The following is a 20,308-nucleotide window of genomic DNA, read 5'->3' as shown; positions in this document are numbered from 1 at the left end:
CCAAGCTTGGATGCCATCTGAAACTCAAACAGGAATGATTCATTGCAGATGATTTGTAAACCCACTGAAATTTGTATAAAAATGTAGCAAGCATGGACAAATAATTTCAAATAATGCCGTGCAAAAGGCAGGATACAGAACTTTGGATAACTTCTCCTGTTTGAAGTTCATTTCATATTGTGTGATGTATAAAGTACAAACTACTTTTTAAGTGAAAAACAATTTTTTCAGTTTTTTCTTTCAAGCAAGTATGGCATATTGTCTACAAATAAGTGTAAGGAATATAGTTCAATCAAATTGTGTCTGTGCTAAAAGGTGTCAAGATAATATTTCACAAAAACCTATTGTTTCAAGAATGCTCATATAGAAAGTTTTGCACTTTATGTGTTTGAATTTGTAGCTAGAACAAAACACATGAATAACTATAGCATATATTCTATATGCACTGGGTGGGAAAATCATTATACTTCTGCCAACATCATACTTCTCATCCAAGTAAAATCACATACTTCACACATGTTTGTGCTCTTGATGGCACACACAAGTGGAAGGGAGAAAAGAAACAGATTCAGATAATTGGCAGTTCAACAAATCCAAAGGTCAACATCTGACTTCACTGACTTCAATTGAGAGTCTTCCTATTTCACACAAGGGTTTCTTTAAAAAAGATCCTCACATGCTTTCTGTCTTTTGTCTACATATCTAAGAAACCTCTAGACCTCAACTTCAGTAAATGTGGGTAAGCAACAGATCTTACAGAAGGTCTGAAGGCAGGAAGTGAAACAGTTATGAGTAAAAAGGAAATTTTGCAAGCAACCTAAGGAGTTCATAACAGAAAAAAAATACTGTAACTTCTTCAAAAGTATTCTATGTATGTATTCCTAAAGATTTGGGCAACAACAAAGCTTTCCCTTGCTCTGTGTAAACTGGGGGTCAAACAGAGGCAAATTAACTGTACATAAATTACACATAAACAGAATTTTCAAGATCACTACTTCTGTATTTAGAGACTGAAGAAATTAGCACAAAGCAACATTTTACAGTAAGACATTTATTGCAATTAAATTTTAAAGAAAAATAGTACCATAATTTGTAAGATGACTCTTCACATAATAAGAGGGGGCTGCAGGGCTCAAAAAAAACCCCAGGTTATCCAGGGGAACTTGCAGGAGAGTTCAGTTTTGGGCTTAGCACTGCCAACAGCATCAATGTACCACAGTAGGGAAGACAGGCCCCTAAAATCTGAACCAATATCACTTCAATTTCTCAGTTCTCTCCAAAATGGGTTGCACTGTACTTTGCCATATTATGGGACAAACCTTTAAACATTTGTGATGGATTTTGATATTACAGCATTGCATGCAATTTAAGTACCTAAGCCTTGCTGTATAAATGCCCCATATCAGAGGGCATGTTTTCTTTTCACAGCTTTATCTTTAAACAGCTAATCTTTGGGAATTGCTGATCAAAGCCAAACACCAAAATCTTGAAAAGCAGAACAAAAAAAAGCAAACATTCTACGAATGCCTTAACTAACATTATCCTCCCACCACACAACTAATGCATATTGGCTTTTATGCTCATAGGGCTCTAAATTTATGTGACTTTTATAGAGGAAAATTGCAGGCTGGTTGCAAAACACATGCAAAATAAGATTTTTTTGGAGCCATGCATTCAAATCCATTTTTATAATTTTGAATAGAAGCAACTGAATCAAAGTAATGAGATGTATAAAGACTTCTTTTTGAAAGACATGGATGGGAACTACATAGGCAGCTCTCAAAGGTTAATTGCAGCTGAATCTTTAACTATTCTGCCTTTTCTGAGCTCTGAATGATGTAAAAGTATAAGGAAAGCAAAGGCTCTCCCTTGCCAACATGGCAGAGGTGACTGATGGGGTGAATTCTTTCAGCCATTCCCACTCTTTGCTGAGCAAATGGACAAACAGCTCATGAACCAAAACTCATTTTTTCACTTTTCCTTATACCTGAAGCATCCAAGGTAAATCACGACAGCTTAGTTCAGCTAAATAGTATGTTTTAAACCATGGAGGTTGAGACAATAAAATCCCTTGCTGCCCCCACAGTCATTCCCGAAAAAGGGACAGTGAAACCCAAATTTGTTCAAAGATTCACCAAGATGTTGATTTTAGGAGTGTATTTCCTGTCATCTCAAAATAGACTTATTTTTGTGATTTTTTTTGCCCCTGAAGAGTAGCAATATCCTCCAGCTACAGAAATAATAGACATTCTGATTTCTGTATTCGTAACTAGGCAAGTATATTCCAAGTAAATGACATCACAGTATTTGAAGTCTCTAGGCAGTACTGACTTATGGAAAAAGAAAATTTTGATCTGAAGAAACCCCCAAACAAATCACTATTGGAATATACTTTACCAATTGATTACCAATATGGAATCAAACTAAATTAAAAGAAATAAAAGTATTAATTATTTATTCAGTATTATTATTTATTATTTTTTCAGTCTGTTAAAATTAATTTTCTTCCCAAGATGCATAAAATAAGTACTTTGAACTTTCAAACCTGTTTCAGTAAAAACTAGAACTTACAAAGTATGTATTTGATAGAATAGGATGAAAAAAGATGTGAAAGAAAAAGATCAGTTCTTATGTATTAGTTCATGCTGCTGCATTCTTTAGAGTTTTGTCTGAAAAACTTATTACAACTCATACTTACTAGCTATCTGCTAGTTTTTATGAACACTAATTCAAGCTAAAGGTTTTTCTTTCAATTTCATTTTCCCTTCTCTGTACATTTTGAAGAGCCAAAATGCAAGTAGTTCAGTTTTCAAATAAAATTTGCATGCTAAAGTGGAAGTTCCTGAAATATTTTGCCAATGCTGATAACAAGACAGTTCTGCTCAAATATTTCTTGTGGCTCACCAGTTGTCATACACCAGGTGTATGGAAACCATTGCAGCTATTTAAAGGTGCATTGCCTTATTACTGTCCAATGCAGTCATTTATATATTTGCATTACCCATTAGGAAGGCACTGACCTCTCCTAGGGATCACACTAGATACATCAGACGACAAAAACAATTTTATCCTTCAGAAGTACAATTTTACTATGTTAGTATTCCAGTTTTAACAATGGCTGTGGTAGAAGTATTTTCTATAACTGAGTCTGTTCTACTGCTAGTGTCAACCTTTCCAATCCAGTAGTGAAATCTGAGCAAAGCACTCAATAATGAAGTAACAAAAAAGCTTTTCCTCCCTCTCTGGCTTTCGTGGAATGCTGCAAACATTTTAGGAATATAAGTGGTGACATGAGAGTATTACCCAAATGCAACCTGACACTGCAGAGCTCTATCAAGCCCAACTGTGACTGCCTTGAATAAAAGCTGAAACTTCTTCCAAGCTCTCTACATTAAGAGGGGAAAGGAAAAAAAGAAGTCTGACACCACTAGCTGCTGTGAAGATATTACCAAACATCATGTAGGAGACATGCTTTGAAGCACTAAAAATGGTCTTTTCCTTACAGTTAATGCATGACAGCTCAATCTACCTTAAACCACAGAATAAATTGCATATACAGGATATACAGAGCTTCACAAAGATGGATACACCCTAATATTCCTCATATTCCTAGTGCCTCACAATAAAGACTACAAAGCTTAGATGTGTATACTTCACATGATATTTTCCTGTATGAAAAATTAATCCAATAAGGGGCCTTGAATTTAAAAAAATATAGATAAATAAAATAATTTCCCTGCAAACAAAGATCCAACACCTCAGAAAACCCCTCGTTGCCACAGGGCTTGTGCTTTAGTGACATTGACATGGGTCAGCCACAAATCTGGTTGCTGTGTTTCATCTATAAGCCTGCAATTTGAATTCATTTTATGCTGATAAATCCTAAGCCTTAATATGCTAAATCATATATATTAAATGCAAGAGAAGCCACTGTGGCAATCTATCAAAATTCTTTCAAATCAAGGCCACAAAAGTAACCCCATTTTCATCCTGTAATAATTTTACAGTGACTCTAAGTGACTATTAACTGAGTGAAGTCAACAAAAGGACTCAATTTCATGGGATGCTTCCATACCTGACAGAGAATCATTAGGCTCTTTCAATAAAGTGGTTATCCCTTATTCCTCCTTTTTGTAAAAGGAGGTCTTGAAAATAAAGATGACCCAATCCATCACTTCAGTTTCATGACTATAAATAAAAATGGATCAATTTGAAATAAAAATAATAAGCTTATAAGAAAACATTTTGGTATGAAAACATACTTTTTTAGTTTTCCCTCAGTTCTTACCCCTTTGTAATGGACCATTTTCATAACATCATTGTATTTTCCAAGCAGTGGAACACATATAATTATGACAAAGGTAAATAATTACCATAAGGACAATTTGAGGGTAAAACAAACTCGTTCAGTGTAGCTTTTTCCACCAGAAGCACACCAGAAAACAAAGAGAAGAGCTAACTTCCAGACAAGTATATTAATCCAGTAACCCACAGTATAACATGGCACTTGCCAGTTAATAGAACCTCCCTCCTGCCTTATTTCAACTCCACATTCATTTCATGAAGTCCATATCTAACTCAGTAAATGAAGACCCCAAATAATGCATCACCTTCCCTTGCTGACAATCAGTTTTCATTTTCCAAATTGTCTGGACCACTTGCTGCCAAGCGAACGCTGATCTTTTCCATTTTCTCTCTTTCTGCAAAGGAAGCAAAAACTCCACCTTCCTCCAGCATCAGGAGGAACCAGTGCATCACAACATTGAGCACTCAGCTGCTACAGATCACTTTTTTCCATCAAGTGTCAGGAGAAAAGTATTTGCCTGAGACAGGAGAACTAATTCAAACCAGCATAAGCCATTTTACAATCAATTAGCCTGCACAGCTGGATTTACGTAGCTATTTCTCTCAGGGCTTCTAAATATTTACCCATCATTTCAGTCCAAGCACTGAGCACTATAAAACCAACAACAACTGAGCAGTGCAGGGGTCCCAGAGCCACATCCACTGAGTGACTGCTGTGGACCAGTCACCCATTCAGAGCACCAAGCCCTGCTCATCATGTTTACTATTAGCAACTCAATTTGGTTTGACTTCACTGTCTCCAGAGCAGGGGTCAGAGCAGGTGCTGTGCAAACCTCCCAGCACCAAAGGTGATCTTCAGAGGATGTGCTTTTAAATTGAAAAGTATTTTGATCACAACGCATACTAAATGGAACAAGTTTTATCATTCCTAAAGCAACCCTGGAGCGTCACTCACTACAGTCATAAAGACCCATTTTCCACTTTAATCTAAAATTTCAGATAATGCACATATTAGAAGTGCATTAAAATGCTCTTAACCTGATTGGATTTTTAAAGGGGATGCAAGGTGAATAAATGGGTAAAATGTGTTACAGAGAAGTCTGAAAATTGAAATTCCAGTTTTTGAATTATTTATGGAAAGTAGCATAGCAAATAAGTTGAGTACCATTTCTTTCTAACTTGAAAAATTAATCTCGTTGGAAATTTTCACAACTCAAGTCCAAGCCTTCCTTTCCATCAAAGCAACTTCTCACACAAACTCCCCACAGCTAAACACAGAAGCTAAGCAAAAGACCATATCTCACACAAAACAATGTCCTTTGGTTTGGCATTAGAGTTGGGGAAAGGGCAAAGAGATCCCCAACATTACAACCAAGGCCAGAGGATGCACCACTGCAGTCACCAAAAGAGAAAACCCCAAGAGGTATCACAGGCCACCAGAGAAGGCAAATTCCCTAAAAATTATAGGGGGTTTATATCAGGTGCAATAGTTTCTAGCAGAGCTTTCAGGGCCTTCACTTGCTCTGCTGATGAAAATTAAGAATCAGTAACACTAGAAATTATTTCAGCCTTTTTCAAAAACTGCATCTTTCTAGTTTCTGAAATAATGCTTATGTAACACCTCTCTAGGAAAACATTTTCAAGCAACTTACTACCTAAAAATACCATTACTCATTTAAAGAAAAAACAGGTCTTGCTTAAAATTTACTTTTGAACACTACACTTAATATTTATTGTGAAAAAGTTTTGTAAAGCTCTTTATCTGGAAAAGTAGGCACACAAACTAAGTTCTACATTTTGCTCCCAAGACTTGTAAAGCCTTTCTTTGCAAAAAGGACACATTAAAAATGTATTATTTTTTCATCAAGTAATACAATAAACTCTCTTTATGCTATGCTCAAATGCAAGTACAACCAGGTCCTCAGATATTTAAGATTTTTCATTAAGTTCACTGCAGCCATATTCTGAATTGATCATGGGTTGAGTCCTTTCCCATTAGTTTCTGCTATAAACTCCAGCCTCATAACAGCACATTATAGCCACTAAAACAAGCTTTACATAGCATGATACATCAGGATTTAATATGTGGAGAGAGAATAACTGGGACAACAATACAAGATATGTGATACATGGATTCAATTCTCCTCAACAATAGTTTTTGTTCTACTCAAAGATAAGAAACTCCACTGGACTGCTTTATTGTGCACTTGGATGCATAGAAGACCATCTCCTACTGTATTTCAAACAGAAAGGATCTATGGACCACAGCAAGAGAGAGAGGACACCCAAGGGAAATGCTTTAGAAATTACTGTGTATTATCAGCTAGTGCAACAAGCTAAGTAAAAGCTGAGTTAAATAAATGGATTTTCAATGTTTGTGGCTAGAGGCTTCTAGATCAGAATACCTCAGTAATTAGCTCAGATGAAATTTAATTACTCATAGAATTACCAATGTCTTCATTAGTAACTGGCCCTTAGGTGTGGATTATCACATAAATCTTTTCCCATACCATCTCTAATTGAAAGCAAACAAACCAAAGCCTGGTGTAAACCCAGTCAACATACACAAATTAGGCCAGTGTTTATGCTAGATCTCATTTTCTCTGAGCTCCAATACCCATTTCCAGTGCCTCACAAAGAATCAAATGCGACAGTAATGCTTGCCTGGTCCCCTGCCAAAACCCTCCGTGGTGACTCCCTGCCCAACTTCAGGATATAAATGGATAGAGCACATCCTCCCTCTCTGAACCTGAGGCAGCCACTTTGCCCTAATCACAGGCTTTGTGCTATGAATGCAACATCAAGACATGTTTGCCTGTGATCAAGAGAGCTTGGGAAGCTCCAGGGTGGAGCCACGGGATGCCAGGTGTGCCACAGCCCTGTGCCACCCCAAGGGAAAGCCCATGTACAGGGATATGTCCTGCTGGGAAGCTGGTCACCCTGGCAGCTAAGCCACTGCCACACAGCCTTGGTGTTCTCGGGGAGAGGAGCTTCAGATTGCTGACACATGGATGTTGCTGTACTGGAGCAAAAAATCTTCTTTTACACTACTCTGTTCCCCCAAAATAAGCACAAAACCCACACAGGGCAGAAAGGAGAGGAGCTCCACGCAGTGGTTGGAGATGCCAGGTGCAGGAAGGGACAGTGACATCCCAGTGTCAGAAGGCAACCAGCAAGGTGCTTCTGCTCCAGGAGAGTGTTCTAAGCACCCAAGGCCAGGAGTCACCACTTGCAGACTGATTTGGTTTGAGAGCCTGGGGAGAAACAAATGCTGTGTCCTATTCACAACTTGGCCAAGTTGCTAAAACAGCAGCTTAGGCAATGGCATTGCTCCAGGCTCTACTAATACAGTGCATTCAGGAGACAGGACACAGCATTTGGTATCTTCCCAGAAATACAAGATCAGTTCTAGGACTCTAGCTTCCTTTAAACACAAGTATATTTTCTTACTCTTCTATTGAAATATTGTGCACATCCTGTCCACTTCATCCTACACATTGCACATTAATGGAGGAAGACAAACATAGAAAATTTATATTAGATTATTTAAATAATTAAATTCTTCCTATTAGTGGAGCCATCAAAACCATTTATACATGTGTGTAATGCAATAAAGTGAATTGTGTTTTATTATATGTGCAATTTCTCAGCATGATACAAGGAAAAGTTCCCCTGAAGAAGGGGCCGGCAGCCAACCTCAAAATAGAGCCATACAATGGTTTGGGTTAAAGAGGGGCACCTTTCACTAGACCAGGCTGCTCAGAGCCCACTCAGTCTGGCCCTGAACACTCCCAGGGATGGGTCATCAATGATTTCTCATTGGAATTTATGCCACTACTTATTTCAGTTTATAATCCAAACATTACTCTTAATGCAAACCCTATTACCATACTCACAGAATTCCTTTTGCCCTCTAAAGAAAGGAAAACCCCCAAGGAGTTCCTTGGAGAAATGATGTGATGTTAGCACAACATACTGGCTGCCTCCATCCACATTGATGTAAAATTTGTGTATTTTCACAAAAAAAAAATTCTAAGATGGTGAGAAAAAAAAATGTCTTAAAATACCCATGGACCATCCTTTGTATGTATTTCTACTACAAATCTGACTAACTTATGTCTTGATTTACTTCCAAAGTACTTGCAGCTTCCTTTGATATTAATTTGATTTTCTTTTTTTACCTCCTTACCCTTGGAGGAAAGTCATTATTACCTCTCAACAAACTAAGCTAACCCAATACAAGTGCTCTAATGGAAATATCTGTTTTAACCTATGACAGTTATTACTGTGAAAACAAGAGGAATTAGAGCCATTTGTTTTCATGCTTTTACAGTGAGGGGAGACTGCTGCCTTCAGCAAGCTTGTAGAGCATCCTCACTGAAATGCTTTCTGGATTTTTCTGTGGAATTTAATTAGAATGCATTACTCCCCAGCACCACCTCAGCAAGAGCCACCTCTTCTAACAACTGCTTAGTAACATTTTCACAGTATTAATGTATTTAGATGATCTGTATCCAGCCTTAGCAAAAAATCCCACACTGAAAGCTCCATGCACTTTGAAATACAGACTCTCTTGAACAGGTGTGCTAGAAGCGAATAATTTTGTGCCGATTCTAAAAGTGCTTCATGTATCAGATTTAGAAAACACTGAGGAATATGCAGAGTTTCTTAAGAGGAAAAATTTTTCATTCAAAAGACACACAGTTTGTTATCAGAAATTCACAGGCGTTTTCAGTGGCCTTGTAAAGGACAAAGGACTCTATTAGCAGGATTCAAAAATGGTAAGATTCAGAAGCCAGCTGGGGTAGACAAAATAAATCACTGCTTTCCCTCAGAGCTGATGTCAAGAAAAACTACACACAACAGAGGGCCCAAAAGTGATCAAATGTGTTGCTATTGAATTATATTCTTATCAGAATTGTCACAAATTTTACATATTTAGGCTCTGTTAATAAAATGTAGCTGTCCATCTTATTTGAGGGCTCACAAAGTTAAATCTTGCAGGTGCTCACTTACACACGGCCTGTGTGCATGACACCCTTCATCATTATCTACCCTGCATGTCACTCATTTCCAGCTTGAAAACAGTCACAAAATTAGCTCTTTAGAAGGGTTTGGGTGAAAGAAAGAAGAATTTCTCATGTAAAAAGATAGCACAAAAAAAATCGAGGAGATAAAACGATAAAACAATTTTTCATAGAAGAAATCGGTGCATCAACTGCACACAACTATTGAAGGCAGATTTAATACTTATACTGTTAAAAGCAGTAACAGCACAAAGTCACATGCAATAAATGGAGAAGACACCTTTTGCATACAATTGAATTTTACTGACTCGTGGTTGTAAAGCTCTTTTTGAGCAAGCTAAAATTCCATCAGATAGGGGGCCAGCTTGGCAAAATATTCACAGCTTCAGAGATTTGAACAGAGCTAGAACACCAACTTGCCTGTTCAGCTGCATGTGCAGTGAATTCAGAATGTCTAAGCACACTAGAAGCTAAAACAAAGGATTCCTCACAACAAATACCTCACTCCAAACACGGGGTCTACCAAAGACAAAGATTCAGAGGCGTGGGGGATTCTAAAGCTTCCACTGCGTTTCAAGTCAGAGATGGTGACAGTGACCTGCCAGATGAAGTTAGCAGTTTCACAGGAAGCCTGTCATGCTTGTGTTTATTTTTCTTAACAGACATGTATGAGCCCATGCTGTGTACAGTGGCACTTCAAACACAGCATCTGCCTCCTGATCTGTACAAGAATGAACATATTTGTTAAGCTCATTCTGCCGCTGATGGACAGCCCAGTGAAACAATCCCCGTTTGCCTGTCACACACATGCATAAATTAATATGCAAAGTTACATTTAGAATTGCAAATTCCCTCCCCCTCATATTTTTAAGATGGTCTAGAGAGCAATAATAATTCAAGCTATCCTAAATATTTGTATGGCAGAGGTGTCTGCATGTGTTCCTGAGCGCCTCTGCTAGCTGAGCCTGCTTTGAGCAGGGAGCTTAGCACAGATGACCTTTACAACCTCAGCCACTGGGAGAACACCTTACCTCTTTCTACACACTGCTCAAAATCTCATCTTTTCTGCTTCAACTGAGATTTTAAGGGGAAAAAAGTGAAGTGACTTACACAAAACACTTGAAGATTTAGACTCAAGCAGACAGTGCTGAGTATAAACATTCTGAAACCTGAGGCTCCATGTTTCTCAAAGTTCTCTTGGGAACTTTATACCAGTCTAAATCAAAACATCTAAAAGTTTTATAGCATGTGATTTACGAGTCTTGCCACTGAAGACAAATTTTCAAAGTGCACTTCATGAACAGATCTCTCATGTAAATGGGGTTATTCATTCATTTCAAATTAATAAATAATAAAATCTTGTAGCAAATCAAGCCAGTAGGAAAGTGCTTGGCACATACACATATATCTGTATCTGCAATCGTACAATATACATGAAAAAGAATTGCTCTAGGCTACTTTTCAATAACAGGGAAATAGCAGAGATTTTATTACTGGCAATGATCAATGCCAGAGTTTTTGAAAGAAGCAGATTTCAGAAAGATCATAAAGAGCATGGCATGCTTTCGACTCTATGCAACATGGTATTTCTTTTCAGTGAAATAAAACTTCAACCATAAAAGCAAAACCTTATTGAGATGAAGTATTTCTGTATTATTTGCCTAAAATTAGCAACAACAACAACAAAAAAAATCTATCGCATGCTATTCCCTTACTATCACATTATTATCCCCTACTTTTCACACAGACTGAAAAAATTGAAAATATTCATTTTCACATTTAGATAGGTCTAAACAGATAAGAAATAATCTGCATTTTCTACTACATATAAGAATAATGGAAACAGCATTCTTTCCCATGTATTTTTAATCATATGACCCTACAACTATGAAGCATAGTCACAAACCACTGAAACATCATTTAGCAAGATGAAAAAGCTGTGACTTATTTTATCTGATCCAGAAATGAGCTGTCAAAGTTAAATTGTTATGTAATTAATTGTGCATTTGCTAGCAATTTTTAAACTGTGAATGAAAAACTGTTCTGAAATTGCAAATCACTGAACACTTTCATCTAAAACATGAGATAATTCTTTGAAGACCACTTTCCCTGAACCGAGTGTTAATGAGAAGTTCGTCACTTCAATAAAATGTCACCCAGTAAGTATAACCAAACAATTTTCTTTTTTAAAAAATATTTCTTGGACAGCCCTCACTGAAGGGATTCCAGAACTGGTGTTGAGGTACAGAAAGATTTAAGACCCCCAGATAACCCACCTCCAGAGTGAGCACTGAAATGGCCTCCTTAGTTGTAGGCACAAATTGCACTTAAGTGATTGACATGCAAGGCACTGCATAGGACACTGTGCTTTTATATTCCTACAGACCTGCAGGTAATTGGTCTTGGGTTGCTCTCAAGTTCCTTCAGAGCAGAGCTAGAAAGGTTATTGATGACCTTTTATCATGGTCAAGGATGCCATTTCCCACCTCTCCCTCTCCCTGCCCCTTCTCTGTCCTCACAGGGTTCAGTAGTTACTGACCATCACTTGTTCTGGTACATTTTGATAGTTTTACCCAGATTTTTTTCTTTCTTTCGGAAGCTGAGAATTGGTGTCCCAATTACCAAGAGTAAAGTCAACTTGAGAGGACTTCTACTGGCTTTCTTCCACTTAAGATTTGCCATTCCAAAACCTTTGCTGGGATTTATTTCTCCCAGAAAAGTGAGGACCTTAACATAGAACAGCAAGTGACAGCAGGAAAAAAATGAGTATCTGTTTCCAAACATGACATAGCCAGCACAAGAGCTGAAAGATGAGGAAAAAGTTGAACTCATAGGAAAGTAACTATTAATGCTGGAACCCAGGCTTGGCATCCTCACTCTAATAAAGCTTTCACAGCACTTATTCATAGAGGGATCTGTTTCTAGAAAGGCTAAAATGACTTTGCTGTTGGGTTTGTTTGGGTCTTTTTTGTTTTTGAAAGAGATGAACCGTAAATAGAAACTGAACAGTAAAAGAAACCTTGAATAAAAGCAAATATATTTCTGCCTAAGATATCAAAAAGAAGCCTGTTTCAACTAAGAGCTTCCTGCAATATCCTTTTAGTGGTTAAGTTGAAGTCACCAAGATCTGATAGTTCATGGTTATAGTAACTTTTACAAATAAGTGTATAAAAAATGAACAAAGACAACTGAATACTGAAATACTTTCGTTTAAAATGCAACATAAATAAAACCTCAACTCTATCTCAATAAACATACATTAGGACACTTAGTACTTGTACACGTTCCAGGATAAAGTGTTTTATATTACATGCATTGTATCATTCTCCTTACTGCCAATTTTTATTATTTTTCATGAAGCCTACTACCACAATGACTGCCAAGAACATTTTTGAAGCCTCATACATTCTGTTAAAACATCAAGAACACCATATTTTCCAAAATGAAAGACTTTAAATTATATAAAATGAATCTTTTTAAATTGTATCAAGTGGTAGTTTTATTAATATCCTGTCATCTAATAATTAAATTTGATTTTTGGCAAGGAAAATAAAAATTGGGTTTCAGTTTAGTGCCAGGAAAATTATTAATTCCAACACAATGGGAAGGGAGTCCTAAACCACCTGGAACAAAACAACAACCCCTTGCCACAGCAGCACCACCAATTGTCTCCATCATCCAAACTTGCTTCCAGGTGATGACATCTGAGGTTCTCAATTACACACACATTCATTAGAAAGTTCTTATTATTCAATGCTAAAGCTTCCTGGAAAGCCGTTCTTGAGGAATTAACCTGTCGCAAATTGCAAATGCTGAACCTTCTACCTAAAACAAACCAACCACATAAAGCACACACCAACATCTCAAGTTGCATTAGGCCATTAATTCAAGCCTTTAACATTGTCTCAGTGTCTCTTAATTTTTCATGTTATAAAAATATAACATTAATTTTGCAACACAAGTAAAGGAAGGTAAAACTACCTAGGAAGGTAAAACTACACAGTACCTGCTCTCATCCTTTCCATTGATTTTTGGTTGGTTAAGCTGTGAGAACTGAAGGCTAACAGAGTTATCTGTGCTCTTTGTGCACGGAACAGGAGGCCTTCTGTTATTTAGGTATTGCATTCATCTCCTACACCAGTTCTAATTTCCTATGCATTGCTCCCCAATATGGGTAATTCTTTTCCTGTTCCCCATAGAACCTTTTCAGCAAAACCTGGTTTTTCACCTCAGGTGCAGACTAGCAATCCTGGGGAAAACAGCAACAGAAAACACAGTCCACAGAAAAGAAATACTTTTCAAGTCATAAGAGAGTCATGCAAATAATCTTAGGTAAAACCATGCAGATTACTCATGAGAAAAACCTAAGTCTATACTTAGATAGTTCACATTTTGCATGAGAATTCTCAAGCCCTTTTTATTGCTTTATCACTTTATATAAAATCTTCATTAGTTTTTTGTCACTTCAGTTATAAAGAACCCTTTTTTCCCCCTTGGCTACTTAGCACTACTACCAGAAATTTTCTACTTCCTCATTAGTAATAGCTATTCTGCTCAAGTTATATCCTCCTGTACGTAAAGCTAAAAGTCGTTTTACCTTTTGTTGCATGATTTGAGAATTACATTGTAGTAGACTCTATAATGATGATGTCTTATATTTAATTGTTTGCTGTTTGAGTAACTTTGGATCTCTCTGAAATAAACTAGACATGAAGTATTCTCTTATTATTGGCCACGAAGAGCAATGTCTGCATACTTAATAACTTGTACTTTCTGTGAATGTCCACAAAGATTAATTCTAAAGAAAAACACAGTATTTGTAGGTTGCATTAACTGTGCAGTGTCTTTGCCTGCAAGAAGGATTATGACAAATGGAAATATAATTGATTGAAAGCAAAATATGCTTTGTGATCAACTTTGAAATTCCACAGCTTATGCAGAAGCTCAGCTGCATTACAAGGTGGTTTGTGCAGCTGCCTTTTTCCAGATTTCACTTTTCCATTAGCCAATACCTGAAGTGAGAATACCTTGAAGAAAAACTCTCCTAATTTCTCTTCCATCAAGAGTTTCTGCAAAAGGTGCTGCCTCGACAAATTAAGACCTCTTTTTTAAAATGTAATATATTATTGGTTAACAGCCTTTTTTTCCTTTTTTTAAAGCTACTTGCCAATTTTAAAGTGGCTACTATTAACCATTCCATTAAAAACAAAACAAATCCTCCCTTCAAAATACAGTGTTGCTATCCATTAGCAAAGCTGCATAATGCACAAGAGAGAAAGGTTAAGTACTAAATCTTGTTCAATTGCTATAAAAAACTGCTGGTACTTTGAGAGGGTAAAGGCACATGCTGATACTGTGCTTTCAAATGTATTTGGAAACATGATCACGAGACAAGCAGCAGTCACTTTGCATTAAGGCTGATGCTTCTTTCACTCCAATACAGGCTGCTGAACCAAAAACAAGACTTTGCAGTTCAGTTTTTATCTCTATCATGAACAGGTGTATATACAAACCACCTTTCCACCTACAGCATCAATTTGCAGAGGCAGAAGTGAGAACATGAGTTTTAGGTGTATCATTCACACATATTGCCCTCACAGCCCATCTTGGCCTCAAAAATAAATGTTTTGGGTTTGTTGTTACCAAAAACTCACTCAAATGTCTATAAGGGCCTTCACACACCTACAGTGAGGATACAAACACAGGTCTAGCCCCATCATTACTTAGCTTCTTCATCACTTAACTCAAATACCCACTAGAATTCCACAGTGAGGAAGCACCAAGACAGAAGGAATAATAGAATGTGTAACACAACATGCCTGGAGAGCTTTGGTTGCCCTATCCCAAATTATTCTTACTGTATCACCTGCATTTATAACAGGTGGTTGTGCACAAGCAAAGACTGTTTAATCTTGTCACCTGGGTTTAATCTAGATTTGGATCCAAGCGCAGGTCTTGTATTCAATACATTAGCTGCAGCTTTGCGCATCCATTTAATTCAAAGGTGAGTTTGAAAGACTGATGTAAGAGGACTGATTTTCAGACACCAGAAGTTGTTATTATAACAAAAACCTGCAAGTCAACTCACATCAGACACCCAGAACAGATCTCAACTTTCTTCCTCCAAGCCTAAAAACCCATCCTACCCTGCTGGGCTATGCAACAGGCTCTGGATGGGCTGGATGACCTGGGAGCTGGATGTGCTCAAGGCTGGTGTGGGCAGTACCCCTGAGGCAGCAGTGCCACCTGGATCCCATTCCATGTCACCATGGGGCTGCTCCTCTTCCCACAGGGAGTACCAAGCCAGGTTACACACATGCACTTGGCAGATTTGGCAGTGCTGAATGCAAATCATGGTACCACAGCACCCATGTACCATTTCAGGATTAGCTGCGCTGTGAAACTGGGAATCAAGATTCTTAATTTCTACACACAGTTTTTATTTCTCTGGGTTTTGCATTTTTTAAAGGCAAAATCATTGCCAGTCATTTAGTACCATAGAACTGTATATGTGCACACATACACACTCCATAGATACAAAATACTTTTCCTTACTTTGTCAGAGAGGCAGCTGAACTAGAGAAAAGTACTGACACACAGCTGCTCTAGCGCACAGCAAAGTGCAGTGGTTGGAAATACACACCACAGCTTATTCTTCCTAGTCATCACTAAGGATGGGTTTGGGAAGAAATCTCAGGTATCCTCAATCTGCCTTCCTTTCCACTAATAACAAACCACAGTAATCCCAGGGCTGAGGGGAGACTTTCCTGTTTTTGGAGTATGTTTTGAGGAACATCTGGACTTTGTCAGCAGCACAGACAAAAGAAGGTGAAATTGAGGCAGTTTGAATGCTTGTCCTCAGCTTTAAGCACCCACCTTATGACTCTGAAGTCCAGCAAACACTCCCTTTTCCTGTTTCTGAAGGTACACTGATATTTACTCCTGTATATTCCAAGTCAGCCATAGTGCTGCTGCCTGCTTTATCATCAATTAAAGTCACAAAATGCAAAAAAGAAACCAAAACCATTACATACTTACAACACTGTTTAAATTCAAAAGTTAAGGTGCTTTTCCCCCATTAGGCCTGTGTTGGGGGGAAAAAAGTTCCTGCAAGCAGGGGGTCAGAGCTTGGCCAGCCAGCAACACCCACTGCTTTCTAGCACATTGTTTGAGCTCTGAAGCCTCTTGGCTGTGGCACACTGCACAGCCTTTATGCTTGATCATTAAATAAAACGACCTGTCAACACTGTACCCTGACAGCTCTGTAAAAAAAAGGGATTTGAAAGGCACATCTTGGGCAGGAAGGATGCATCCAAGAACACCAGCAGTACTGCTGTGTACTTCAGAGAGCAGACACTGTTTTATCCAGCGTCTCTAGAGCTTCAAAGGGAGCACCTGCTTCATCTCTACAGCAGTGAAATTCCAGGTATTAAGCAACATTCCCTTCTTTTACAAGTCTGAACATTATTAGATTCCAGGACTCCTTATTCATCTTCTGTCTTAAATATCAATACTAACACTATTTGTGGATATCACTGAACAGTAATTGCCAGCTTATTGTTCAAGTAACTTCAGACTTCCAGATATAGGATTTCTAAGTTTACCAGGAAAAACAAGTCTGTTTCAAAATAATCTTCAAATTACTCAGTGTTAGAGATAAGTATTCTTCTAAATTCACTTATGTGCACAAAATATTGGCCAAAATACATTTACTCCTCTGAAGACAGAGGAGTAAACCTGCAATATTCAGGTAAGTGAGAAGAGCAGAATGGATGCAAAACATTAAAAACTACACATATGTCTGTTGTGGTAGAGTGCAAAATAAATTAAAACAGTTTCATCCTTACTCCAGTCTCTACTGGACACTTACACTGGGTGGACTGAAGTATCTAGTCCTAAGCTACACATGAACAGAGGAAGATGCAGCCCCATGGACTTCAAAAACCAAAGAATTCTTGGGTTGGGTTAATGTGTAAAAAGAGACAGATAGAGCTGTTGAAAAACAAAGGATTTTCAATTTAAATTTACTATTCCAATTGGAAATGGAAGTGGAACAAATGTTGCTTTCTTTCTAACTTCCATAGCAACCTACTCACACTGAAGTTATGTGACTCAGAAGCTGTTTTCTTTAAATGCAGCCATATGGCTTTTAAACACTTTTGGTTCTATGCCCAGATACAGAATCATTATTTCTTCATTTTATTGTCCTGATAGACTCCAAATAACCAAAATTTATAATTAATATGAATTTTACTCAAATTAATCAGAAAATATATTTCTCAGGCTCCTGCAAGGCATGCCCAAAGGGCTTTACTTTTTACTTTAGAAAAATTAAGTGTTAACAGAAACCCATATCAAAATTACAGATATGTCCAGAAACCTAGTTTTTGCAATTTTTAAATACCCTGTGTATGCAATTATGCCAAAAAGTACCTGTTCCTTGTTTATAATTTACTACTTCAAGGCCATTAAAAGTTCACATTTCTCAAGTGAGGGTTCAAGCAATGCACAGCAGTTGCTGTAATTGTATGCTCAGAAGTCTGCACTACACTTCCATCAGAGTACAAAGTCTACAAAGACTGAAACACAGCCAGTTTTATTATACTAGACTTGCTTAGAGGTACTTAATATTCAAAAGCTGCATTACAACTTAAAGTTATATAAAATCAAAGCAAAAGAACATGATCGTGGTCCATAATCCTTTTCCCAATTTCAGGAAGACATTTTGCATTCTGGACTGTTTTGTCATACTAGTTTCATTTTTCTACAATTTGGTAGTTATTAGGTAGTTACAATTTGGTGATTATCAGAAAACAGAAACACACAGAACTAAAGGTCAGCTCACAGATCAAGACTGTCTTGCTATCACAGAGAGTTTAGAACCACAAAGAATATTTTGCAGCACAGGTGCCCTCACATCACCCGCTTTGAAAACAAACCCTTTCAAGGTGCTGTATCTGTGTTTCTTTCCAAAGCCATTAACCAGTATTTCATAAAACTGAAAAATTTACCATACCCATCACATTTTAGCACAATACCACAAAATAGCCAGTCTTCAAATATATCTAGTTTTCCAATTCAAAGACTATAATGTCAAAATGGACACTTTAGAAAAGCAACATCCCTTTTTTGTACAAATACCATTTTTAACACAGAAAAGCTGGCTTCTACCTGCAAAACACTCATGATACTTCCCTGCTAAAGTCCTACACAGGGCTGCCAGGTTGGCTTTTAGGATCTATGGGGGCAACACACAAAAATGCCACAGAAGTTTCCAGCAGAACTGCAGTGCACAGCTTACATCAATTCCTACCTTAAAACTGCACCATGCAAGAGTGAACACCATGATCCTTCCAATAGCCAGCATCCTTCCAACTCTTTCTGCAGCCCAAAAATGCCTGTGGAAATGGACCCAACACTGACCAGCATCCTGCTTGTAGCCAGGGACTGGAGTAATAGAGAACAGAGAGGCTCTAGCAAAAAGCATTCAGCATTTTCCACAATTGAGGAGTAAATTAAGGATGTGGAAATCTCAGCCTGCATGTAACACGTATGTCCTGAAGGCCTGATAAAGGAATTCCTCAAAAACAGATGCCTATCCACTTCCCTTTAATTTCAGTGCCTCAAAATGAAATTTTTCTCCTCTCCTGGTTTGACACAACACACAAACATCTTTTATTCTAAACATATATTAAAAAGCACAATAGCCTGGTTTTACCTCTCTTGTTAGCAGCTCTCAGATCAGAAACATGCAATAATGCTTCATTTTTCTTAATTGAAAACCTACTAAGACATTTTCTTTTGCCTTTCTGGTTCCCTATGGCTGTTATTATGCACCACCATCAGTGAGTGAGACAGGAAAACAACAGGGAAATTATTTATAGCATGGCCACAAAAGCCTTTCTGAATATTGCAGATATCACAGCCAAACAACACAAAGTATCCATGTCGATAATCTCTTAAACAGCTACTTCTCCACATCTAGAGAGCCAACAGCAGATACAAAGGGAAGATTTATTTCAAGGCACACTTCAATCACTGAGCACATGAAAACAGATTCAAGCACCTGGATAATCCCTGAAGGCATCAAGACATCATTTTCCAAACAGAATTAGACTTCTCAACTGAAGTCCTTCAGATTTTTATATCTTTTTTTCTTGTCAGCTGTTCACAGAAGTTCAGCCCTTGACCATACAGCCTCTTTCTCTAACCAGTGCTATGCAATGCCATGCCAATAGCAAATTGCAGTAAATGATCTTCACTTACCTTGCCCTTGTCCACTGATCTGGTGACCCCACAGCATTGGAATTACTGCCAATATCCAGTGCATCTTCCCTGCTACTCTGCCACTTCCTTGTCTTCCAGCCATTGCATTATTGGATGCTACACAAAGAAATATTATTGAATGCTTTAGTTATAACTCTTGGGAAATATACCTTTGGGTGAAGGAAAGCAAAAAGCTCCCATAAATTTCCTCAGTACACATCTATAACTCTACTTTAATAAATACTCACTGGCAAAAATGCTTTTTCATTCAGAACCTCCCTGACTGTTTGCTCAACACTGTCACCTCATAGGCCACTAGGAAATCAAAATAAGCTGCTTTGAAAATGCTTGAATTTTCCTTTCATACAGAAAGCCTGAGCTTCAAAAAAAAAAAAAAAAAAAAAACAGATCCAGACAGGCTTAAAAGACCTGGACAAGGAGCACTTCACTGAGTGCCTTAGAAGTCTTATTGTACAACATAGAAAATTTCCTGAGACAAAGTCCCTCAACTTTAAAACTGATTTTTTTTAAATTTTGGGTTTTAAAACATAGAGATGTGTCAGCAGTTGCTTCTCACTGTGGGCTTTTAGGGACCAACTATATTTTCTAGTCACCACATTTTTCATAATTTAGAATTATTTGAGTTGTAAGGAGTTTTAAAGCTCATCTCTTTTCCCTGCCATGGGCAGGGACATTTCCCCTATCCCAGG

General features: G+C 37.7%; 1 protein-coding gene across 11 annotated transcripts in view; it reads right to left on the bottom strand.

Annotated features, from left to right (window-relative positions):
• Window positions 1-19,711, bottom strand: part of ROBO2 (roundabout guidance receptor 2) — a 1,013,596-nt gene extending 993,885 nt beyond the window's left edge. For all 11 annotated transcript variants that reach the window (XM_030962464.1, XM_030962445.1, XM_030962519.1 and 8 more), the window contains exon 1: window positions 19,599-19,711. In XM_030962464.1, coding sequence (XP_030818324.1) covers window positions 19,599-19,701 — 103 coding nt within the window. In that variant the 5' untranslated portion in view covers window positions 19,702-19,711. The remainder of the gene's footprint in view (window positions 1-19,598) is intronic.
• Between the last annotated feature and the right edge of the window lie 597 nt (window positions 19,712-20,308).

The sequence above is a fragment of the Camarhynchus parvulus genome, chromosome 1 (assembly GCF_901933205.1).
Source record: "Camarhynchus parvulus chromosome 1, STF_HiC, whole genome shotgun sequence".
NCBI lineage: Eukaryota > Metazoa > Chordata > Aves > Passeriformes > Thraupidae > Camarhynchus > Camarhynchus parvulus.
The sequence above is the reverse complement of the archived record's forward strand: the minus strand, read 5'-3'. Positions and strand labels throughout refer to the sequence as shown.